The following is a 27,134-nucleotide window of genomic DNA, read 5'->3' as shown; positions in this document are numbered from 1 at the left end:
CTGCTGAAGCACAAAGATTTTTTAAACTTGAAGGTTAACTGCTTAGTCTGTTTTTCCTTGAAGATATAAGATTAATGTTTAATGTCTTTCTGTATGAATAATTGTATCTTTTACTTTCGGTAAACCTTTATAACCAGGTTTTTTTGGGGGGGTTGTCCATAGTTGTAGATGCTGACTTTCTATTGGTTGGTTTTCTTTCTTTGGGAGGTGGGCGAGGGTATGTTTTTTTTCCTACAAGTTGTTCTCGAACTTTTAGCCAACTTGATGCTTGGTTACCATTTCTCAAGCTTTATGGCCTGGTTTTTAACTTACATTTTAACCCTTCCTTTAAATAATATTAAAAATGGACCAAACTATTAAATTACTTAGTTTTAACGCGAAGTTTAAACATAATAAGATTTTTGCTTGCATTAGGAAATGTAAGGTCCCTATTATATTTTTACAAGAATCTCACATACGCAAATGTGATAATCTACATGTTTTTAGCCATTGGAACGGACTTTGTTTTCACTCTTCTTTACAGGCCAAATCTAGAGGAGTTTCAATTCTTATAGACAATACACTTTCCTTTGTCTAACATAAAGTAATGTCTGATACTAATGGATGTTTTGTTATAGTCTCAGGAAAACTAGATAATAAATTAATAGTATTTGCCAATGTGTATGCCCCAAATGTAGATGATCCAGGATTCTTTGAGTGTTTTTTTTTTCATTTTTACCAGATCTGAATCTTTATTCTTTGGTGATGGGAGGAGATTTTAACTGTTAGCTAGACCCAATTTTAGACTGATCATCCTCTAAACCAGCATCTCTTAATAAATCAGCTTCATTCAATCCATTTTATTGAAGTGTGGTATTGTTGATGTTTGGCATTTTTTACATCCTTTAGATAGGGAGTATTCGTTTTTTTCCCATGTTCATCATACATATTCCAGGATTGATTATATTTTTTACTGATAGTCAAATGATTTCATCAGTTCGCACCTGTAAATATAAAGAGATTGCTGTTTCAGATCATGCTCTAATATTTCTCTCTTTAAAACTCCCTGGCCTTCCTCAAACCAACAGATTTTGGCGTTTTAATACAACTTTATTATCTGATAAGGAAGTTTAAAAATTTCTAGAGAAGCATATTACTTTGTTTTTTGAAGAGAATAAAAAGGAAGAGACTTCTATTCTTATTGTATGGGATACTTTCAAGGCCTATATTAAAAGGACAAATTATTTCTTATACTGTGAGTGTTAAGAATAAAGCTAATAAAGGAAGAATTGAATTAGCCAATCAATTGAAACAATTAGATCAAAAATATGCTATAGCTCCAGATCCTGTTTTATATAAAAGATGTGTTGAAGTTAAAACTAAATATGATCTTCTGATAACATATCCAATTGAAACTCAACTTCTTAAAGATAAAACTCAATTTTACATTCACAGAGATGAATCAGGCAAAGTATTGGCCAACCAATTAAAAACTTCTGTAGTTAAATGACAAATTAAAGAAATTTGCAAAACTATTAGTGATAGGACAACTGATTACTATGAAATAAATGATACCTTTAGAGAATTCTATTCTAAACTTTATAGTTCTGATTCCCCTACTAATACTGTAATGAATAATTTTCTAGATCAATTAAATATCCCTGCACTTTCTGCAGATAATTGCAAACAGATGGATCAACCCACTTCTTATGAAGAAATGGCTGAGGTTATATGATCATTACACTCGGGGAAGGCTCCAGGTCCAGATGGATTTTCTAGAGAATTTTATAAGGCTTCTTCTTCATTAATTATACTGCAGTTACATTTAGTCTTTTTGGATTCTTTCAAATTGGGTAGTTTGCCTCAATCTTTTTATGAAGCTTCTATTTTGCTTATCCTAAAAAAGAACAAGGACCCAACTGAATGCTCTTCATATAGGCCAATTTCATTACTTAATGTTGATACTAAAATTCTTTCTAAAGTTCTGGCTTGGAGGATTAAAAATATTTTACCTTCTATTATTCCTGATGATCAGACTGGATTTATTAAAAACTGATATTCCCATTTTAATATACGCTGTGTATTAAATGTTATTTACTCTCCTTCTCAGGAGATATCGGAATGTGTGATATCCTTAGATGCTGAGAAGGCCTTTGATCGGGTTGAATGGAATTATTTATTTAAAACCTTAGAAAAATTTAATTTTGGACCAGATTTTATTCAATGGATTAAATTACTTTATTTATCTCCTTCTGCTTGGGTTTTTACTAATTTTCAAAATTCCAAACCATTTAAACTTCACCACAGAACTAGACAAGGCTGTCTGTTGAGTCCTTTGATTTTTGATCAAGCTTTAGAACCCCTTGCCACTGCTTTTCCAGAATCTAACGATATCTGTGGTATTTTAAGGAGAGGTATCACCCACAAAATCTTGCTTTACGCTGATGATATATTGCTTTTTATCTCTAATGTTGAGGCCTCGTTACCTTGCGTACTTTCTTTACTCTCCCATTTTATGAATTAATTCTATTAAAATGAATGTGCTACCTAAATTTATATATCTTTTTCAGGCTTTACCCATTTTTATTCCTAAATCCTTTTTTGACTCTCTTGAATCTATTTTATCCTCCAAAAAATGGAAAAATAAACGTCCTCATTTAAATAAAGTTCATCTTCAAAAATCTAAAAAGTCTGGAGGTTTAGCCTTACCTAATTTTAGGTTTTATTACTTTAGGCATCTGTTAGTCTTGTGAGACCATGGATCTGAGTCTGGAAAGTCTTCACTCTCCAGGGCGCAGGCCTGGGCAAGGTTGCATGGAAGACCAGCAGTTGCCCATGCTGCAAATCTCCCCTCTTCACGACACCAATGTTGTACAAGGGAAGGGCATTAGGACCCATACAGGTTGGCACCAGTGTCGTCGCAGAGCAATGTGTGATTAAGTGCCTTGCTCAAGGACACAACACATGTTGCCTCGGCTGGGGCTCAAACTCACAACCTTCAGGTCGTTAGTCCAATGCCTTAACCACTTGGCCACGTGCCCACAGTTTATTACTGGGCAGTTAATATACAATACCTTACATTTTTGCTATATTAATTGTGTAGACTGTCCGGTATGGGTTTCTTTAGAAGCTAACTCTGTTAATAACTTTTCTATTATTTCTCTTCTTGGATCCTCATTTCCTTCATTTGTAAGTAAACTAACTGATAATTTAATAGTTAAACATACTCTGAGGATCTGGATACAATTTAGAAAATATTTTGGTTTATTGAGATTTTCCCTCTCTAGTCCCATTTATTCTAATTTTTTTTAAACCCTCCATGACTGATTTAGTTTTTAAAGAATGGGTCAGGTTGAGTATTAAATGTTTTTGGAATCTGTTTGTTGGAGGACATCATTTTTCATTTGAGCAATTGTCAGCCAAATATAGCTTACTGAAAACTCACTTTTTCAGATATCTACAAATCAGAGACGTTCTAAGATCTCAATCATGCACATTTCCTATAAGCTCAGATAAGAACTTATGAGACATAATATTCAATTTGACACCATTTCATAATGGTTCAATATCTAATATTTATGGTATGTTACTGGAGACGAAATCAAAATTAAGTCAAAATTAAGAATCTCTGGGAACAAGATTTCCACCACTCTCTGGGTGAAAAAGTTTTTCCTCAACTCCGTTCTAAATGGCCTACCCCTAATTCTTAAACTGTGGCCTCTGGTTCTGGACTCACCCATCAGCGGGAACATGCTTCCTGCCTGCTGCGTGTCCAATCCCTTAATAATCTTATATGTTTCAATAAGACCCCTCTCAGCCTTCTAAATTCCAGAGTATACAAGCCCAGTCGCTCCAATCTTTCGACGTATGACAGTCCCGCCATCCCGGGAATTAACCCTGTGAACCTACGCTGCACTCCCTCAATAGCAAGAATGTCCTTCCTCAAATTTGGAGACCAAAACTGCACACACTACTTCAGGGCCCTGTACAGCTGCAGAAGGACCTCTTTGCTCTTATACTCAATTCCCCTTGTTATGAAGGCCAGCATGCCATTGGCTTTTTTCACTGCCTGCTGTACTTGCATACTTGCTTTCAGTGATTAATTCATTAATTCATATGTTTTGGACTTGTCCATGTCTTGAAAAACATTAGAAGGAAGTTTTTCAAACTTTTTCTTTACTTTTCAAAGTCGAATTTAAGCCTAATCATCTGATGGCCCTATTCGGTATTGTTGCAGGACAAGATAGTAAATTGAAGACATCTGATTTACGTATTTTGGCCGTTAGCTCTCTTACAGTTAGGAGGGCGCTTTTGTTTAAATAGAAAGGTGTCTTTCCTCCGAATCAGGCTCAATGGTTATGCAATGTTATGTCATGCTTAGATTTAGAGAAGATTCGTTGTTCAATTTCTGAATCTCATCAAGACTTTCAAACATTATGGGGACACTTTCTGAATTATTTTCAAAACTTTCAAAACCCTCAATTCGTTGTTTAATTTTAAATGTTGGCTATTATTAATTTTTATTATATGAGAAGGTATTTTACCTTTTTTTCTCCTTAATAAACAGCTTCAGTCTTGGTAGGGGTTAGACTCCTTTTTTGTAATAAATTAGTATATTTCATTATAACTATTGACTAACCTACATGAATACGAGGTAATGAGATTGTTATTATAAATAGATATAATGTAAGTGGTAGGTTTTTAAAAACCTTTTTTGGTCTTTTATATATACTTTCTTATACTTTGTATTCTTTTATGTAGAAACTAATAAAAATATTGAAAAGAAAATATTCAGTGCCCATCCCTTTATTCACATAAATGTGTATAACAACCAGGGATTTTGATTAATTTAACTGTTAATTTTTATTTTTCCACAGTGGAAACCGAAAAACAGGGAAAATTATAAAGCATGAAAAACTAAATATTCAAAAATTGAAATGTCAGAATTTTGAAGGTATTCATCCCTCTTTGCTCAGTTCTTAGTTGAACCACCTCTCACAGCTATTACAGCCAGCAGACTTTTTGGATAAGTCTCTTTTAGCTTTGCACAGTGCGATGGAGCAAGATTTGCCCATTCCTCCTTGCAAAATTGCTCAAGCTGTGCCAGGTTAGTTGGGGATCAGCGGTGGACAGCAATCTTGCAGTCTTGCCAGAGATGTTGGATCAGGACTCTGACTGGGCCATTCAAGGATATCAATTTTCTTCAGTTGAAGCTACTGCATGGTTGCTCTGGCAGTGCACACTAGGTTGTTGTCTTGCTGAAAGATGAACTTCCTCCCTAGTTTAAGCTTTTGGCAGAGGCTAGCAGGTTCTTATCTAAGATCTTTCTGTACTTAACAGCATTCAGCTTTCCATTAATCCCGACCAGATTTCCAGTCCCTGCTGCTGAAAACCCCCATAGCATGAAGCTTCATCCAACATACTTCACAGTAGGGATGGTGTTCTCTGGTTTTAATATAGCACCATTCAATTTGGCACTATTAAATCTGACTTTTTAACAAGATTTTGTTCTCTGATCCTATTTCTTGCTTGCCTTTGGTTTTAATACTTAATTGTCATGTTTTTCTTTTGACTTGAGGGGAATATTTGGGGGTCTGATGTTCTTGTTGTTTTTCCCGTGTAGGGAATCTGTTAGTTTTTAGCGTGTGATGGGGGTTTGATGTTATTGTTGCTGTTTTTTTTCCCATTGTGGGTGATCTGTTAGTTTTTGTGCAAGAGAGGGGTTGGGGGGAGTTTGGAGATAGCGAGTTTTTGTTTCTTTTTCTTTTTTTTGCAGGGAGGGGGAGAGTGTTGATGTCTTTTATTCAACGATTTCCATCATTTTTCTGTATTTCTGGAGAAGACGAATCTCAGGGTTATATTCTGCAAACATACTTTGATAATAAAATGAACCCTTGAAGATAATCGGCTCATCTGGTATACAGTGGCTCTCAGAACTTTCTGATCAGTCTCATCCCCTTGCAATGTGCCCTTAAAACTATTCTTTCTCATGGCCATCTGTTCCCATTGACTCTCTAGTCACCTACCCATGGGAGAATTTAGCATTTCCACTATCCTTGGATGCGGGAGGAACAATCCTTTTGGCCTCCTAATTACTTACGGCATATTTTATGTTCAAGGATATCTAAATCATTTTACAGCACAGCATTGTGTAATCTCTCTCCACATAAACATTGTGCTTATGTCCTCTTTGCAAAGCGAATACCTAAGTACTGCCCCACATTGTACTGCCACTTCCAAATTTTTGCCCATTCACTTAAGTATCTTCATTCTTTACCAAACTCTGCTTCCTCCTCATAACATGCTTTCATATCTGTTCCTATTGTCAACAAATTTGGCTACAGCACAGAAACACTCCTTCAGCCCACCTGGTCTATGCTGAACTGTCCCATCAACCAGCACCCAGACTATAGCCCTCTGTACCCCTCGCGTCTATGTACTTATCCAAACTTCTCCTAAATCCAAAATCAACCCTGCATCCACCACTTCCACTGACAGCTTGTTGCATAATCTCACCATCCTCTGAGTGAAGATATTCCCTCTTATTTTCCTCCGAAGTATTTCAGATTTCACCCTTAACCCATGACGTCTAGTTCTATTCTCACAGAACCTCATTGGAAAAAGCCTGCTTGCATTTACACTATCTATATCCTCATAATTTTGTATACCCCCTCATTCTCTTACACACCAGGGAATAAAGTCCTAATTTATTCAACCTTTCCCTATAACTCAAGCCCTAGTAACTTGTAAATTTTCTTTGAAATCTTTCAATATTATTGACAACTTTCCTGTAGGTGGGTAACAGCAGTTGGACAAATTAGGCCTGACCAATGTCTTATACAGTTTCAACATCACAACTGCTGTACCTAATACTGTAATATATGAAAGCCAAAGTGCCTGACCCTATCTACCTGTGATGCTACTTTCAAGGAATTATGGATCTGTGTCATTTAGACCATAAAGCCGTAAAACACAGGAGCAGAATTAGGCCACTCAGACCATTGAGTCTGCTTTGTTATTCCATCAGGGCTGATCCCGGATCCCAATCAACCCCATACACCTCCCTTCTCAAATAGAAAGATAGAACATTACAGCACAGAAACAGGTCTTTTGGCCCTTCTTGGCTGTGCCGAACCATTTTTCTGCCTAGTCCCCTGCACCTGGACCATATCCCTCCATACACCTCTCATCATGTACCTGTCCAAGTTTTTCTTAAACGTTAAAAGTGAGCCCGCATTTACCACTTCATCTGGCAGCTCATTCCACACTCCCACCACTCTCTGTGTGAAGAAGCCCCCCCCCCGATGTTCCTTTTAAACTTTTCCCCCTTCACCCTTAACCCATGTCCTCTGGTTTTCTTCTCCCCTTGCCTCAGTGGAAAAAGCCTGCTTGCCTTCACTTTATTTATACCCATCATAATTTTATATACCTCTATCAAATCTTCCCTCCTTCTTCCACGCTCCAGGGAATAAAGTCCTAACCTATTCAACCTTTCTCTGTAAATGTCGTGGTCCGGTCTATGAAGTCTGCATTCTGGTTCACGGAACGGGCTGTGGACTCAGGTCTTGGGGTCTTCCAGCTGTCCCTTGTTTCAGTTGGGTTAATCATAGGCACCTGATTCCTGTCTTGGGGCTTGGAATATAAGTAGCCTTGGTTTGAATGTGGGCGGCTGGTTTGTCTTGTCAAGATTTCCTGGAAGCAACCTGCCGGTGGAAGGCTAGAGCGGCCACTTGTCATCTTTAGGCCACGTTAGAGAACCACCACTTCATGAAGCCTTGCTGTTGGTAGTCGGTGCTGTCTTTGCGGTGTGGATTTGGCTGTTTCCCAGGCCAGCTGAGTGGCCGTCAGCCACTCTGAGCTAAGTAGGGAACCGGCTGTTTCCATAGCCAGCCGAGGTTGCTGGCCATAACTGCGACTCAGAGCAACCCCGATACGGAGATGGAACTGTCTGTCATTCTTCGGTGTTTGTATCTTCTTAGCCTCGCCTCCGTGGGGGAAGTCAGGCCGTTCTGCCGTTGCCCTGCGGGGGATCTGTCCTGTCTTGTCCTCGCCTCCATGGGGTAAGTCAGGCCGTTCTGCCGTTACCCGACCGATGGACCTGTCCCACCTTGGTGTGGAGATAAAGTGAGTCCCGGCTTGTCTAAGGAGGAGTCCCGGCTCTATGTCTATGTACTGTCCAGTCACGTGTTAGTGTTGTGTTAAAGATGAGTCCCAGCTTTTTGAAGGATAAGTCCCGGCTCGATGTTGCTGTACAGTTCCCAGTCTGTCTCCGAGCTCTAGCCTTTGAGTTATCAACCTCTGCATTTCAAGACCCCAGCCTTAAGCCTCAAGAGCCAAGACCCCAGCCTCAAGCCTCAAGAGCCAAGACCCCAGCCTCAACAGCCAAGACCGCAGCCTCAAGAGCCAAAACCCCAGCCTCAAGCCTCAAGAGCCAAGACCCCAGCCTGCAGTCCCTAGCCTCTAGACCCCAGCCAGGTCCTGTCCTGTAGCCATGTCATGTCCTTGCCTGGTTCTGGGGTCCGAGCCCGAGGTAAGACCCAGGTTCTGGGTCCTTGTCCAGTCTTTGGCTCGGACTCCAAGCATACACTCCTAGTCCATGGTTCCTAGTCCTGGTCCCGCTTCCCAAGCCCAGGCTCCTAGTTCACAGACCCTTGTCCGGGTTCCCTGCCTAGTCCATGTCCTAGCCCAAGTTTGCCTTCTTGTCCCTGCTCCTTGTCTGTATCCTGTCACGTCCCTACTCTAGTCAAGTCCTGTTCCTCGCACTTCAGTGTGTCTTGCATTTGGGTCCGCCATCATTGTGACAGTAGCTCAATTTCTCAAGTCCCAGCAACATCCTTGTAAACCTTCTCTGCACTCTTTCAAACTTATTAATATCCTTCCTGTAATCTGGTGACCAAAACTGCACATACTACTCCAAATTCGGCCTTACCAATGCCTTATACAACCTCACCATAACATTCCAACTCATTCCAATCAATACTTTGATTTGTAAAGGCCAATGTACCAAAAGCTCTCTTTACAACCCTATCTACCTGTGACACCACTTTTAGGGAATTTTGTATCTGTATTCCCAGATCCCTCTGTTCTACGGCACTCCTCAGTGCCCTCCCATTTACTTTATATGTTCTACCTTGGTTTGTCCTTCCAAAGTGCAGTACCTCACACTTGTCTGTATTAAGCTCCATCTGCCATTTTTCAGCCCATTTTCCCAGCTGGTCCAAATCCCTCTGCAAGCTTTGAAAACCTTCCTCACTGTCCACTACACCTCCAATCTTTGTATCATCAGCAAATTTGCTGATCCAATTTACCACATTATCATCCAGATCATTAATATAGATAACAAATAACAATGGACCCAGCACTGATCCCTGTGGCACACCACTAGTCACAGGCCTCCACGTGGAGAAGTAATCCTCCACTACCACTCTTTGGCTTCTTCCATTGAGCCAATGTCTAATCCAATTTACTACCTCTCCATGTATACCTAGCAACTGACTCTTCCTAACTAACCTCCCATGCGGGACTTTGTCAAAGTCCTTACTGAAGTCCATGTAGACAACATCCACTGCCTTCCCTTCATCCACTTTCTTGTTAACCTCCTTGAAAAACTCCAATAGATTGGTTAAACATGATCTACCACACACAAAGCCATGTTGACTCTCCCTAATAAGTCCCTGTCTATCCAAATACTTGTAGATCCTATCTCTCAGTACTCCTTCCAATAATTTACCTACTACCGACGTCAAACTTATCGGATATAATTTCCTGGATTACTTTTAGAGCCTTTTTTAAACAATGGAACAACATGAGCTATCCTCCAATCCTCTGGCACCTCACCTGTAGATACCGATATTTTAAATATATCTGCCAGGGCCCCTGCAATTTCAACACCAGTCTCCTTCAAGGTCCGAGGGAGTACCCTGTCAGGTCTTGGGGATTTATCGACTGATGATTTGCCTCAAGATAGCAAGAACCTCCTCCTCTCCAATCTGTATAGGTTCCATGACCTCACTACTTGTTTGCCTTATTTCCATAGACTCCATGCCAGTGTCCTTAGTAAATACAGATGCAAATACCCATTTAAGATCTCCCCCATTTCTTTTGGTTCCATATACAGCCAACCACTCTGATCTTCAAGAGGACCAATTTTATCCCTTACTATCCTTTTGCTCTTAATATACCTGTAGAAACTTTGGATTATCCTTCACCTTGACTGCCAAAACAACCTCATGTCTTCTTTTAGCCCCCCTGGTTTCTTTCTTAAGTATTTTTTTTGCACTTTTTATACTCCTCAAGCACCTTATTTGCTCCGTTTCCTATACATGTCATACATCTCTCTCTCCTTCTTTATCAGAGTTCCAATATCCCTTGCGAACCAAGGCTCCTTATTCTTATTCTCTTTGCCTTTAATCCTGACAGGAATGTACAAACCCTGCACTCTCAAAATTTCTCCTCTGAAGGCCTCCCACTTACCAATCTCATCCTTGCCCGAGAACAACCTGTCCCAATCCACGCTTTTTAGATCCTTTCTCATTTCTTCAAATTTGGCCTTTTTCCTGTTTAGAACCTCAACCCGAGGACCAGATCTATCTTTGATTTCCTGATCAATCAAGAAACAATCAACTTCCACCTTAAATGAACATGAACATGGCCTCCACTGCAATCTGTGGTAGAGCATGGACAGATTTACTATTTAGTTAAAAAAAATCCTCCTTACTATAGCGTCCTTACTATAACGCTATATTCTATAGCGTTGCCCCTCAATTTTGAGGCTGTGCCCTCTAGTCTGAGTACCCCCACCACAGGAAACATCCTCTTCACATCCACCTTATCTAGTCCTTTCAACATTCGCTAGGTTTCAATGAGATCCGCCTCATATTCTTCTAAATTCCAGTGAGTACAGGCCCAAAGCTGCCAAATGCTCCTCACATGTTAACCCCTTCATTCCTGGAATCATCCTTGTGAACCTTCTCTGGACTCTCTCCAATGACAACACGTCTTTTCTGAGACATGGGGCCCAAAACTGTTGACAATACTCTAAGTGTGGCCCAACTAGTGTTCAGCTCATCTCCTTGCTTTTATATTCTATTACCCTTGAAATAAATGTCAGCATTGCATTTGCCTTCTTTACCACAGACTCAACCTGTAAATTAACCTTCTGGGAGTTTTGTACGAGGACTCCTCTGTCCCTCTGCATCGCTGATGTTTGAACCTTCTCCCCATTTCGGTAATAGTCCGCACTATTGTACCTTTTAGCAAAATACATTATCATACATTTCCCAACACTGTATTCCATCTGCCACTTTTTTGCCCATTCTTCCAATTTGTCTAAGTCCTGCTGTAATCGCATTGCTTCCTCAGCACTACCTACCCCCGCACCTATCTTCATATCATTCGCAAACTTTGCCACAAAGCCGTCAATTCCATTATCCAAGTCATTGACAAACAATGTGAAAAGTAGTGGTCCCAATACGGAGTCCCTGAGGAACACCACTAGTCACCGGCAGCCAACCAGAAAAGGCCCCTTTTATTCTCACTCGCTGCCTCCTGTCTGTCAGCCATTCCGTTATCCACGCCAGTGTCTTTCCAGTAGCGCCGTAGGATTTTACCTTGTTAAGCAGGCTCATGTGTGGCACCTTATCAAATACCTTCTGAAAATCCAAATGAGTAACATTTAGTGTCTCTCTTTTGTTCGCCATGCTTGTTACTTCCTCGAAGAACTCCAACAGATTTGTCAGGCAAGATTCCCTTCACAGAAACCATGCTGACTTTGACTTATTTTATTATCAGTCTGCAAGTACCTTGAAACCTCATCCTTAATCATAGACTCCACACTTTCCCAACCACTGATGTTAGGCTAACTGGCCCATAATTTTCTTTCTTTTGCCTTCCTCCCTTCTTAGAGTGGAGTGACATTTGCAATCTTCCAGTCCTCCCACGCCAGAATGAAGGTTTTCATGAAAGATCACAACCAATGCATCTGCTATCTTTTCAGCAACCTCGCCCAGGACTCTGGGATGTAGTCCATCTGGTCCAGGTAACATATCCACCTTAAGACTTTCGAGTTTGCCTTGCACATTTTCCTTTGAAATAATAAAAGGCACTCACTCCTGCTCCCTGACACTCACGGACCTCTGGCACACTGGTAGTGTCTTTCATAGTGAAGACAACTGCAAAGTACCAATTAAGTTCATCTGCTATTTCTTTGTTTCCCCCATCACTACCTCACCAGCATCATTTTCCAGTGCTCCAAAATCAACTCTCACCTTCCTTTTACTCTTTATATAACCAAAAAAACTTATGGTATCCTGCTTTATATTATTTGCAAGTCTGCCCTCATATTTCATCTTTTCCCTTCTTACAGCTCTTTAAATTGCCTTTTAAGCTTCCCAATCATCCAACTTCCCACTTTTTGTGACCTTATATGCCCTTTCTTTGGCTTTTATGCAGTCCTTAACTTCCTTTGTCAGCCATGATTGCCTAACCCTATCACTTGTGAACTCCTTCCTCTCTGGGACACATCTATCCAATGCCTTGTGAATTATTCCCAGAAACTTCAGGATTTAGTTCCTTAATCTGTCATTATTGATATAGTCTCAGCTCAGCTCCCTGTAAAAATCCCCTAGTCAATACTTGCCATCCAGAAAATATCAACTCTTCCTATGCATGCTTTCTGTTATCAATGCTCCTTTGTTTATGAATTCTAATATATTACTTCCAATATAATCAATTCTTGTAATCATGTGTGTGAGCACGTGGCCAAGTTAAGGCATTGGACTAGCTACCTGAAGGTCGTGAGTTCGAGCCCCAGCCGAGGGAACGTGTTGTGTCCTGGAGCAAGACACTTAATTCACACATTGCTCTGAGATGACACTGGTGCCAACCTGTATGGGTCCTAATGCCCCTCCCTTGGACAACATTGGTATCGTGGAGAGGGAAGACTTGCAGCATGGGCAACTGCTGGTCTTCCATACAACCTTGCCCAGGCCTGCACCCTGGAGAGTGAAGACTTTCTAGGCGCAGATCCATGGTCTCGCAAGACTAACGGATGTAATCATGTGTGGTATATTATCAAAAGCCTTCTTGAAATGCAAGTATATTACATCAACTAATTCACCTTCATTTACCCTGCTCATTACATCTTGAAAAGGATATTGTCAATGTTCTTCCATAACTGACCATACTATAATTTTGAAAATGCCCTGCTACTTTCTCCTTGATAATGGATTCCTACATTTTGAAAATGACAAGCATTCTTGCACCAGCTGGTAAAATGCCATCTTCTCCAGAACATACTGATGAATTTACTGTCTGGTTTAGTACAGCGTCCTCTCACAATATAATGAACTGTCAGGTCAGCAGGAAAGGTCATTGGCTGCAGTTTACCATCACTGGAGGACTTACTTATTTACTTATTGAGATACAGTGTGAAGTCGGCCCCTCCGGCCCATCGAACCACGCCGCCCAGCAGATCCTGATTTAATCCCACGCCTAAACACAGGACAATTTACAATAACCAATCAACCTACCAACTGGTATGTCTTTGGACCGTGGAAGGAAACCCGAGCACTCGCAGGAAACCCTTTGCGGTCACAGAGAGAACTTACAATCTCATTGCAGGCAGCATCGGGAATTGAACCCGGGTCGCTGGTACTGTAAAGTGTTGTGCAAACCACTACCTTTGTATGCGTCCAGGACAAAGAAATGGGAAGGGAAAAAATCATTGTGGACACTACCTACCCAACAAATCGCCTTTAAGAGAAACTCCCTTTTGGAGAGCACAATAAGGCCATTAAAACAAAAAACTTCAAGCTATCTTAAAGTTCCTTCCCCCAGGCAGTTAACGTGATCAACCATTCTAGTCAGCCCCCCATCTATTACCTCAGTCACTGTAAACACTTTAAGCCATTTTTTATAATGTTGTTTACATGGTAAATACATGCTGGTATTAGTCTACTATATCTGGTGCTCCCGATGCAGTCTCCTCTACATTGGAGGACATAGATTGGAGGACTGCTTTGTTGAGCAGCTTTGCTTATCTGCAAAAAGCAGGATTTCCTAACGGCCAACCATTTTAATTCCAATCTCCATTCCCACTCTGACGTGTCAGTACATGGCCTCCTCCACTGCCATGATGAGGTCATTCTCAGATTGTAGGAGCAACCCCTCATATTTTAACTGGGTAGACGCCAACCTGATGGCATGAACATTAATTTCTTCAATTTTCAGCGATTGTTTTCTTCTCCCTCTTCCTCTATTGTCCACTCTAGCCCCTCTCTTACCTCTTCACTTCTCCTCACCTACCTATCACCTCCCCGGTGCCCCTCCTCTTTCACTTTCTCCCATGGTCTAGTCTTATCTCCTATCAGATTCCTTCTTCTCCAGCCCTTTAACCTTTTCCATCTATCAGCTTATAGTTTGAACTCCTTCCGCTCCCCCCACCTTCTTATTCTGGCTTCTTTCCCCTTCATCCAGTCCTGCTGAAGGGCCTCTGTCCAAAATATCCACTGTTTATTAATTTCCATGGATGCTGCCTGACCTGATGAGTCCCTCCAGCATTTTGTGTGTTAATATGCATGTATCTGTACTTTAACCTCTAACTCTATTCCAGATTGATTCCTGGGATGGCAGGACTTTCATATGAAGAAAGACTGGATGAACTGGGCTTGTACTCGTTGGAATTTAGAAGATTGAGGGGGGATCTGGTTGAAACGTATAAAATCCTAAAGGGATTGGACAGGCTAGATGCAGGAAGATTGTTCCCGATGTTGGGGAAGTCCAGAACAAGGGGTCACAGTTTGAGGATAAAGGGGAAGCCTTTTAGGACCGAGATTAGGAAAAACTTCTTCACACAGAGAGTGGTGAATCTGTGGAATTCTCTGCCACAGGAAACAGTTGAGGCCAGTTCATTGGCTATACTTAAGAGGGAGTTAGATATGGCCCTTGTGGCTATGGGGAACAGGGGGTATGGAGGGAAGGCTGGGGCGGGGTTCTGAGTTGGATGATCAGCCATGATCATAATAAATGGCGGTGCAGGCTCGAAGGGTCAAATGGCCTACTCCTGCACCTATTTTCTATGTTTCTATAATGGTTGAATATTTTTTCGTTGCATGTCATGCCCTGACCAACACACCGTGGCAAGTTTTCAATGCAAATAGAAGTAAATATGGTGAACTAAGCTGATCCTTGATTAGCCTAATTTATAGACCACTGCTTTAGATTTAATATAAGGGTATTCAGTTGCCATTTTTATCTACCTGAGGATTTTGAGCAAGCACCACAAAGGCATCCACTTTTCTGTAGTTACCTTTTTTTAAAGATCTTTGCGTGCAGACCACATGAAACAAATACAATTTCCAATATGCATTAGTTAGCTAAATCTTTGTCTTTATGCATTTAGAGGTAATTAAGGTAACAACTGATGGACATCTTCAACTTTTGGCAGGAAATTAAACTCATCATTTGGAAGGGTTAGGGTTAAGTTTGTGCACAAATAAAAAGGCCTATAATTACCTTGGTTGTTGAGGCAATCCATCGAACTTATTTCCTGTTCGATTTGGCTGTGGGGGACCAGAGTCTGTGCCTAAGAGAGAATTATATTTCAGTTTGATGTAACATTAAACAGAAAAATGGAAGCTTGCTTACTAAATCCCAAAAAATTGACACATCTGGTACATTAAAAAATAAACACTGCTCAAAATATAGGTTCTGATGAATTCTGATTTTGCAGCATTTTCAAAGTTACTCCATAATTTGTAACCCGATGAATGCCATTAAAACTTGAAATATGATATATACAGCATACAGATGAACATTAATCATTTCAAATGGCAAATCAATAGCACTGACACTGCAGTAACATTAGTGCGACGTCAGCAGATCAGGCAACACAAAATGCCAGAGAAACTCAGCAGGTCAGGCAGCATCTATGGAGAGGAATAAACAATCAATGTTGTGGGCCGAGACCCCATCTACTTCCATTTTCCTGTCAACTGTTTCTTCCTCTCCACAGATACTGTCTGACCCACAGAGTTCCTCCAGCAATTCGTGTGTGTTACTCTGGCTTTCCAGCATCCTCACATTCTCTTGTGCATAAGATTGAATTCGGAAACTATTGTCTGATTTGTCCATCTCCTACAGAAACTTTACAAGGAAATAAAGAATTAATGATTCAATCAATTTTGACAGAACAAAAACAATGCCTGTAATCTCTCATGATGCCTGATTTGTAAATGATTTCCATCGGTTATTCTATATACCCAATCCACCACTTCCATCTTAAATTCTTGTACGTATGAGCATAAGATATAGGGCAGAAAAAGTTGATTTGGCCTATCAAGTCTATCCATCAATCCATCACGGCTGATTATTATCCCTCTAAACCCCATTATCTTGCCTTCTCCACGTAACCTTACTAATGAAGGACTTTCCCTTTAAATATATTCAAATTCTAGACTCCCCCACAACTGGAAAAATCCACTCCATGTCCACTATCTAGGCCTTTCAATATTTAATAAGCTTCGATAAGATCAGGTAAGGGAAGGACACGAAGAGAGGACAGGCAGGAGAATGCGAAGTTAATTAAATACCATTCCAGCTGGATAGTCTACAACCAGACAATATGAACATCAAGTTCTTCATCTTCTAGTAAAATATTCTTCCTCTGTACCTTTCCTCTCTCCTCCTGATCTTTCCGCACTTAACCCAGCCATTAGCTGCTTTCCTCTCCTCCGGCCACTCTATTGTCCATGACCTACACCCTCTCCCTCCCACTATTCCCATATGCCCTCCACCTCCACCCCCCCACCCCTTCTTGATTCTGTGCTGCATGCTCCTGTCATCAGATTCCATTACCTTTGGCATTTCCACCACTGGCTTCTGGCACAATTTCCACTGACACCCACCCAGCCCCCCACCCCGCCCCGCATCTGCCTATCACTCCTCTTCACCTTTATCTACCCCTCTCCTGCCAGCTTTTGCACCACCACTTATCTCCACATTTTTATACTGACCATCTCTCCTCAACCTTCAGTTCAGATAAATAGTCTCAACCTGAAAATTGACTGTCCATTATTCCCAACAGATGCTGCCAGACCTTCTGGGTTTCTTCAGCATTTACTGTGTTGTTTAAAACTCAATTGTCTGGATCAATATCCCAAGATGCTAACGCAGTTACCTCAACATAGCTAAACTCCATTAATCTGGCACAGAACCAAAGCCCTGGTAAGTTAAAAGAAGTATGAGAACCAGAGACCTGGTGTGCAGAAGGGATCCTGAGGACTTGGGCCTCTGTAAATAGATTTGAGTGTGGGAACCGGGACCCCAGTGAATGGAGTGGAGAGCAGGAATGGGAGCCCCACGACTAGAGAGAGTCGAGCTGGAACGGGGACCCTGGCAAGTGGAGGGGAGAGCAGGTATCGGGCCTTGGTAAGTGGAAGTGAGTGCAGAAATCAGGGCCCTGTTGAGTGGAGATGATGCATGGGAACTGAGGCCTTGGAGAGTAAACAAGTTCACTGAAGGTCTTGGATTGGAGGCTGAAGATGACCTCTCCTAGGGTTGGAAGACTGTGTATGCACATTGGTGGGATGGAGAGATGGGATTTGTTTTGCTGTTGTTATTTTGGTTTTTTTTGTGTCCTGTTTGGTTGTGCTTTGTGTTGTGGCGGACATGCTATTTTGGCATTGGAATGTGTGGCGACTACCTTCAGGTGTATTCATTGTTAATGCAAGCGACTCGTTTTTCAGTGTACAAGTGGTAAATAAACTTGAATCATAAACTTTGAATCTTGCAAGGGAACACAGCCCTAATGAGTGCACAGGGGTTTTAGCAATCTATACATGGTGAGCCAGATGCTCAGTGATCAGGGTTTCTTAATGACTGAACAGATGACATGAATTTTGCTGATTCTCCGCGGACCTTTCAAAGACATACCTACACTTTCCTTTGGCAAACACAATCAAAAACATCTGGGTGCAAGTTCATATCCAATTGTACTTATCCATCACTCCTGGATTATATACTGTCTCCAGATCACTGAAGCAGTTAGCATCATTCTAACATCAAACACCAGCATCCTGATCGAAGCTTCTGACCTCCAGTCTCCCAAAATCACACAATACCAATGACAACTTCATGGTTCTTATCCACCCATGTCCCTGCCCATGTTTTTTTATTGGCCTGCCTGAATAAACAAGCTGCATTACCTGCATTACCCTAATCTAGACCATTTGTATTAGAAGACAATCTAGTAAGATCATGCTGCTGGACACTTCTCCCCCAGCAGAGTAAGTTCACACTTCTGGAAGTTTCCCAGTACTTACATAGGGAAAACCTCCCTAGAAGTTGCATTGACTAACTAAATCTTAATTCAGAACAGACATTCATTTCAATTTGCAGAGGCAACTGCAGGGAAAATTCTTTCCCTTAATTTAATTAAAATCAATTCAAATATTTATAACAATTCGTGTTTTCCTATCATCAATCTTTAAAAATAATTTATAAAATTTGAACTATCTTACAGCATTTTTAAATGGTTTCAGAGTTGTTGAATACAAATATCATAGATGTTTGTAATTATCAATGTTCTGGATCATGTAAACACCAGTAGGCTAAGAACAGGAGGACAAATCTGAGGTTGGAACTGTTGTGTATTTAATATTTCAACAATATTTGACTACCTTTATAAATACATTGTTTGATTAAGCATTCTTTATATAATTCATTATAGATTATATGTAAAAGTACGTGACTAGCATACGTCATTTCACCACCACATCGTAAGTGCGGGCCTCACTAAAGTTAAAATGAAGTTGACTCATATTCCTGGGCTTCTGTGTTTTTCTTTCGATTAATTCCTGGAGTTACATAACATGTGTGACGAGGAAGTTTTAAAACAAATCTGATACAACTACCTAACCGTTGAAGTGCAGCGAGACATTTTAGTTTTAAAAAAGTGCAGCACGTTTTTTTTCTTCACCACAAGGGGAAGAGAGAAACGTACAAGTTAAAAAAAATAGGCAGCATGTTTCTTCAGAAGTGGACAGCAGCGGTCGAGTTAATAAAAAAGGCAGAAAATTGATGAAATTCACAGGTTCATAAACAGCGAATACCAGGTGATGATAATCATAACTAAAAAAAAAAGCAGAAATGCCTGGCTATATCACAAAGATTGACGTGGTCAATTGCACAACAGGTAACTAGATAACGTATACTGAAAAAATTGAGCAGTATTTTAAAGCCAATGGAATAGCCAATAAGAAATGAATGCCAGTTTTTCTAAGTGTAATAGGTGGAAAATTATTCAGTTAGTTTAGAAGTTTAACTGCTCCAACTAAACCAGCAGAAATGAGCTTTGCTGAATTTTTGGAAGTAATGCAAGAACATTTAGAATCATAACCATTGCTGATTGCAGAACGCTTTAGATTTCATAAACAGAATCAAAAGGAAGGAGAGTCCATTTCAGCTTACATGGGGGAATTAAGAGATTCTCTGAGCACGCAGTTCAATGATAGGCTTAATGATGCACTGAGAGATCATTTAGATTGCGGGATCTTGCAAGAAAGCATTTATAAAAGGCCTCTAATTGGAGCACAACTCACATTTTAAAAAGCAGTTGGAATTGCTGTATCAACGGAAACAGCAGAGAAGCATTTGAGTTGGAATGAAAATGAGCAGAACAAAATTGCAACATCCAAACAGAAACCTGCCTGGCTGAACAAATTGTGTTGCTGTTGTGGCAGGGGGGCAAATCCACCAGAGTAATGCAGATTTAAAGGTGAAATTTGCAGAAAATGCAACAAAATAGGACACATACAAAGAGCATGTTGGGCAGACAAAAATAAATAGACTGAAAGGAAGCGAAAATGATAAAAAAAAAATCAAGTTGCAGTTTCTAATCTGCATTCTTTTAACTCTGATAATGATGGGAGTGACACAGGTAGACCTGAAATTTAAAATGAGAAAACTAATGAGAGACAAGCAATATGGCTTACACCAGAAGTGAATGGCAATTAAAATGGAATTGGACACCAGCTCAGCTGTTGCAGGTATTCCACAAAATGAATCTGAACTACATTTCAAAGATACTAAATTGAAGCCTGCATACATCCAACTAAGAACTTGTACTGGAGAAAAGATAACTCCTGGGGGAATGACATTCATAACAGTGAAATGCAACAACCAACAAGCCACATTGAGCTTGTACGTATTAAAAACAGCAGGACCAGCATTGTGGGGCATGCTTGGCTGACAAAACAACAACTCGATTGCAGATCCATCTGCTATTTGCATGCGCTATCTCCTGCAGTAGAGTCAACTGAAACTGAATTAAGAAAGATACTACATGATGCCTCAGCAGTGTTCAAGGATGGCATTGGAAAACTCAAGCATATCAATAAAACAGTGTTAAATGAAAATGCTACATCCAAGTTTCACAAAACCACCCGGGTCCTTTCCAAGGTTGAGTGGGTTTTTAGGCAACACCAGTTGTCCAAACAGTCATGAAGAATGGGTCTGTCAGGATCTATGGTGACTGAAAGTAGATCAATACCCTCTGCCAAGGATAGAGGATATCTTTGCAAACCTTTCTGGAAGAAAACACTTCAGCCAAGTAGACTTAGCTGAGGCCTGCTTCCAGAAATGGAAGAAGAGTCCAAAGTGGATCTCACCATAAACACTCACAAAAGGCTTTATCACTATAATAGGCTTATATTTGGCATAGCATCTACACTTGCACCCTGACAGAGAGCTATGGACCAGGTGCTGCAAGGCTGCCCAGGCACTCAGAGTTACCTAGAAGACATTATTGATACCAGTGAGGATGATAAGGAACATCTCCAAAATCTCAAGTGAGTGTTGAAAAGATCAGAGGATTATGGACTCAGAGCATAATGCAGCAAGCCAAGTATCAGTTTCTGTGGTCACACCTTTGACTCACAAGGATTACACAAGAGATTTGAGAAAATTAATTTTCTATTCACAGAAGGGTGTTCCATTAACAGCAGCGACAAGTATACAGTAATGAGCTCTGTTTCTTGGAGGACACAATTACAGAATCGAATTCAATAGATCAACTAATCACGGAAAAGCTGATGGATTATCCCAGTTACCCTTGGAAAAGGAAATATCTGAAAAATTTACAAAAGACACTCCTCTTGACATATTCTCCCTGATGCAAATTTAAAGTCTCCTTATTACAACAGAGCCAAAAGGAAATCAGAAAAGATCCCCACACTCTCTGAGGTCTACATGGCAACTCAAAATGGCTGGAATGTGCGGCAGAAATTCTAGTTCCATTTTTACCAGTGCCAGGATGAACTTGCGGTTCAGTGGTTGCCTTATGTGGGGGATTCAAAGTTGTTGTACCATCCAACTTGAGAGCTAAAGTGTTGGAGGAGTGACAAGTCAGTTATCAAGGCGTGGTCAAAATGAAGGTGTTGGCTCAAAAATTTTTCTGGTGGCCTGGGATAGATTACCAGATCAAACCCCTTGCCATGCATTGTTCGAAATGCCGACACATCCAGAAGATGCCAAGAGCAGCGTCTCTCCATCCCTGGGAATGACCAGCATTACCCTGGCAGGGTATTTACCTGGATTTTGCTAGACCATTCATGAGCACATATTTCTTGGTAGTAGTGGATTGCAGCTACAAAGTGGCCAGTAGTGTTCCCAATAACCTCCACTACAGAGTTGTCAGCATTCTTATGTAGGAGGGTGAGCAGCCAGATGTCAAGATCCAGGCAAAGTGCCTATAAAAAGTATTCAGCCCCCAACCCCTTGAAAGTTTTCATGTTTTATTGTTTTACAACATTGAATCACAGTGGATTTAATTTGGCTTTTATGACACTGATCAACAAAAAATACTCTTTCGAGTCAAAGTGAAATCAAATTTCTAGAAATTAGTCTCATTTATTACAATTATTAAACACAAAATAATTGACTGCATAATTACTCACCCCCTTCAAATCAGTATTTACTAGATGCACCTTTGGCGGCAATTATAGCTCTTGAGTCTAAGTGGATGGGTCTCAATCAGTGCTGAACATCTGGACACTGCAATTTGTCCCTATTCTTCTTTACAAAACTGTTTAAGCTCTGTCAGATTGCATGGGGATCATAAGTGAACAGTTCTTTTTAAGTACAGCCACAAATTCTCAATTTGATTGCGGTCACTCCAAGACATTAACTTTGTTGTTTTTAAACTACATTAACTGTGTAGCTTTGACTTTATGCTTGGGGTCAGTGTCTTGCTGGAAAACAAATCTTGAGCATTCAGTCTGATGGCCAGAAAGCTCAATTTTGGTTTCATCAGACCATAGAATCTTCTTCCAGCTTACATCAGAGTCTCTGGGTCTTCTGGCAAACTCGTATATTGTTTGATTAAGCGTTCTTTGTTTACATAATTCATTACAGGTTATATGTAAAAGTACATGAATGGCATACATCATTACGCCACCACATAAGTGTATGTCTCACTAAAGTGAAAACAAAGTAGATAATGGCTTCTGGGGCTCACATGTTTTTTCTTTCAATTAATTTCTGGAGTCACGAAACACAACAGGAGCTGACATTTATTGTCTTCTTCTCAGATTGAGGAGGACTGGTTTCACTCCAGTTCAATAGGGTTAGATGTGCCTGAAGGAAATTTATGTGGGAATTGCAGACTTTTCCCACAGGTAGAGCATGTGGTGCCCAGCAAGATAGGCAGGTGGATGTGCGCCATCTCTCATTAACACTGGGCCTCTGTGTGCTCATTATTTAAGTATTTCAATGTTATTGGTGCTATTTTGAAATCACCTTCTGCACTTTGAGCAATCATACACTAGGGTTCTCAGGAGTCTTTTGTTGTTGTTTTTCTCCCCCCATGGAGGCTTTGACAACATGCACGTCTTCGTGATGTGGAGAAACTGGAACACCCGGTTAAAGACCCTTGCAATCACAGGGAAAACACTGACTTATGGCTGCCTGGGGGACTCAAGTATATGACTCTTTTTCACTGGTTACTACTTTACTGAGCTCTGCAGGTTTTCAAATTATGTTCTGTACATTCATGCCAATATTCAGCAGGTCGTCATTGTACAGTCCATATTTCATTCCAGCCCAAAAAAAAATCAACAGTCTTTAAATACTTCTACAAAGTGACCAGCAAAAATAAGCTGAACATTTCTGCTAGTTTTTGTCCTCTGAGACTGAACTTGAGTTAATTTTTCTATTATCTCATTGCTGCTCAGTAACAGATTTATCCAAGAACTTTACTTTTATTTTCTTGAAGCAACATGACTAGAGTTCACTTCAACAAAATGGTGTTTGACTCTAAAGGGATTATATAAAATGCTGAAGGCGCCTCTCAAAATAAACTCTTAATTTCATCCCTCTTAACTTAGACAACATACAGCAAGATGACCTCCTCAGAAAGAGATCTAAAATTACAGTCAAATCACTCAATCTTCCATCAAAACTTGCTCTGTTAGCCAAAGTTGATTAAAGATCACCTGGTAACACACACAAAATGCTGGAGGAGCTCAGCAGGCTGGGCAGCCTCTATGGAAAAGATCACCTGGTGGTGCCTGAAATATCACTACCAGTCTTCCTGTCTCTTGTTGTTCATGCTACCTTCAAAAACTTTATTCCTGTAATTTGAAAACACAAACATTGCACCTGGTGTAATAGAGCACTAGAGCACAGAAACAGGTCATTTAACCCACCTAGTCTGTGCTGAACTATTATTCTGCCTGGTACCATCCACCTGCACCTGGACCATAGCCCTTGTATCCCTCCCTTCCATGTATCTATCAAAATTTCTCTTAAATGTGGAAATCAATCCAGTATCCACCATTCCACTGACAGCGCACTTCACACTCTCACCACTATCTAAGTGAAGTCTGCTAGCATTTACCCTATCTATACCACTGATCATTTTTGTCTACCCCTATTAAATTTCCTCTTTCTTCTTGCTGAGGAAGCCACCTGTAACAGCACAGAGGCTGATTAACCTGTAACTACTGACTTATCTTACAGCTACTTAATAAAGCCTTTCCATTACTCACTGAACCGCAATGGAATACTCTCCATTTGTTTGGTACAGGGTGACCCCCATCAAAGAGGCTCAACACATTTCAAGAAAAAGCAACCTGCCAAGTTATCCCATTTTCCACTGTAATTATTCACTCATCTCACCATTACTCATTACAAAATGTCCACCATTAAAATGACACACTTCAACTCACTATAGCTTCCCTGGTAGCCTCAGCCATATCTTAGAAGGGTAAGGCAAAAGCATCAACCCAAAATATCTGGCAAAATATCACTGAACCTTGATGTCAATTTTGGATCTCACTGGAAACTGCAGTTCAGGAGTATACGTCCACAAGAACTTAATGGTTCAAAAAAACAAATCACTGCTTCCCTTTGAAGACAATAAGGAATGGACAACAAATATGGATTTTGCCAATCACATGTATTAAAGGATTAAAATAATGCACTTTGCTTTTGCTAAATGGTTTATGAGAAACATTAGCCAATAAGCTCAAAAGGTCCATGGATCTGTTCCATAATCCGATGAGTTTTACTGAATCAAATGTTGTATTTTCCATTTTCCACCGGTGACTGGAATTTTACTTCCATCATGGGCACTAGCCTCCCCAGCATTGACAGCATCTTCAAAAGGCAATACCTCAAGAAGGAGGCATCCATCATGAAGGACGACCACCATCCATGACATGCCCTCACTACTACCATCAGGGAGGTGGTACAGGAGCCTGAAGACACAAACTCAACATTTTAGGAGCAGCTTCTTCCCCTCCACCATCAAATTTCTGAACAGTCCATGACACCCTGCACACCACCTCATTATTTTGCTATCTTTTTGCATTACTTATTCACTTTTTTATATTCCCTATTGTACCATATCATAATATTTTTATGTATTGCACTGTACTACTGCCACCAAACAACAAATTTCACAATCTACCGTATGTCAGTGAAAATAAACCAAATTCTGATTTTTATACGTACTAAAAGCCTGCTAGAGTTTATAAGGCTTTTTAATGCATTTCCAGTGGTTATTTTATCTTGAAGTCAACGAGCCTCTAATTGCCTCAAATATTTTAAAAGGCAATACTTAAGAAAAAACACAGACAACAATCACGAGTATCACAGACAACGATGAGGGGTGATGATGATAGGGAGTATACAGAATACAAAATTACACAATGAGCAACTGAACAACAATCTTTAGTCTGAAATAGAGAAATACAAGTGTTTTAGTTTCTTAAAAGTGTCAATGAATTCAGATGATTTGGCTTCTTCGCACTAATAATTGCAAATTACATTTAAATATTGAAATGTAATGACTGAAGAACAATGAACTTTTCCCGATTCCCCCTTCAATATCACTTCCAATCTTGTTGAACAATAATACAATTTTCTGTTTCCTACAATAACTTAAACTAATTTAAAACAAGAAAAACTCACCCCAAGGAATCAGACCTTTATTCTGGGGACCATGAGGTAGCGGGCTTGGTGGGTCAGATAAGGTTCGTTTGTGTCCGGGGGGTGGGGGCGGTGGCCTCTTCTTTGACAGAGTGGAGCTGCCGGTTGTGACCTGGGGACCTACAGGAAGGACTGAAGGAGGGACTGGGCCATGAGGAGTTGGAGAAGCACAAAAACATAACTGACTACTACACAGTATGCTCAGAGTAGTTATGAATGCAAGCAATAACGATGCAATGGAGGATCAAACACAAATGTAAAAAAACAGTTTATCTGTGATTAAAACATGGACAGAAAACAAATACACTTCAAAGTAGCAACAGTGATCATATAATTATATTTGCAAAACATACCTACCATTTCAAATTTTACTGCTACAAATTAAAATTTCAAAATTTGTGTTTCTCAGGAAAAGAAGAAACGTACAGTGATAAGACTCAGTCAAGAACGTCAAATTAGGCTGCAAAATTAGTATGTAATGATTTTCTTTCCACAGTTCCCTCTTTTAGCAATTGGTGGCTTTGCCTGAGGAACAATGAACTTTTCCTGATTCCCCCTTCAATCTTGTTGAACAACAATAACAACCCTGATCTTGCCGGTGAACACCACCACCCCCCCAACTCATGCCTACTAAAAGTTTAAAACATGCATTTTCACTGTATATGATATAAATCTCAGTGGTTTATTAGAAATGGCAGCAACGTTTTCACTTCTGAATGAAAATTTCATACATTCAAGCCACAGTGCAGATTTTAGCCTCTGCACCTTTGCTGCCACTTAGTTCGGTACTAAGGTTCAGCTGTACAATGATTAGAAACACACAATACATTTGGCTGTTCCGGTGTACATAAAATAACCCATGAATGCTAGGCTTCCTCAACAAACTTGTAAATAGATGTTTGTCTGCAGCACTCCCACCATCTGAAATAGATGACGGAGTTACCTAACTTCATACAAAGTTTTCTGTACATGACTTGCAAGTGTTGTTGTTATATTAGGTTACTGGTTGGCTGTGAAGTGATTTGGTATATGCTGCATATAATCAAGAATGGTTATTAAATGTACAATTTTTTTTTTGAATGCATCAAAATGAGGGGCTCATTTCTATCATTCTACACTCCCAGCAAGAAACAACAGTACAGAGAAAGTTTAGCAGAATTGATTTTTCCATCTGTGTTCCATGTAAGTGTGGCTCTCTGCTGAGAATATAGAATCATATAGAGGTCACATATTGAAGAGATTTCATACTGTTTCAGCAGAGTTATATTATATGCATGACCAAAAGTGTCAAAGCCTACAAATGCATTGCAAAATGCTGATAAAGGGTCTCAACCTGAAATGCCAACTGTATATTCCTCTCCCAAGATGTTTCCTGACCTTCTGACTTCCTCCAGCATTTTGTGTATGTTATGCAGGATTTTTCAGCATTTGGAATCTCGTGCTTAAAATACTAGTTTCAGTTTGGGGCCAAGTTATTTCAGTAGAATGAACAATACTGCAAACTGCCTTTAAATGCCATTCACTTGAAAAGTTCATTCAAGATAGGACAAATATTTCGACTGTTTTAGTTTAACCTTTTTTTCCAAAATCTATAGCAATTTTACAATCTATGCCATTTTGTTGCTGGTGTGCTCAAAAGGCATTTGTTCACAAGAGGAGCAACTTCA

At 40.1% G+C, this 27,134-nt stretch overlaps 1 protein-coding gene across 5 annotated transcripts in view; it reads right to left on the bottom strand.

The window, feature by feature from the left end:
- The window catches only part of LOC134351808 (arf-GAP with SH3 domain, ANK repeat and PH domain-containing protein 1-like), a 729,826-nt gene that overhangs the window by 45,786 nt on the left and 656,906 nt on the right, over positions 1 to 27,134 (bottom strand). For 4 of the 5 annotated variants that reach the window (XM_063058512.1, XM_063058513.1, XM_063058511.1 and 1 more), the window contains exons 25-26: positions 25,450 to 25,611; positions 15,493 to 15,562 (exon numbers count right to left, since the gene is read on the bottom strand). In XM_063058512.1, coding sequence (XP_062914582.1) covers positions 15,493 to 15,562; positions 25,450 to 25,611 — 232 coding nt within the window. The remainder of the gene's footprint in view (positions 1 to 15,492; positions 15,563 to 25,449; positions 25,612 to 27,134) is intronic. The other variant, XM_063058514.1, reaches the window with a different exon arrangement.

Source organism: Mobula hypostoma, chromosome 9 (assembly GCF_963921235.1).
Source record: "Mobula hypostoma chromosome 9, sMobHyp1.1, whole genome shotgun sequence".
Taxonomy (NCBI): Eukaryota; Metazoa; Chordata; class Chondrichthyes; order Myliobatiformes; family Myliobatidae; genus Mobula; species Mobula hypostoma.
This window is presented reverse-complemented; position numbering and strand designations above follow the sequence as displayed.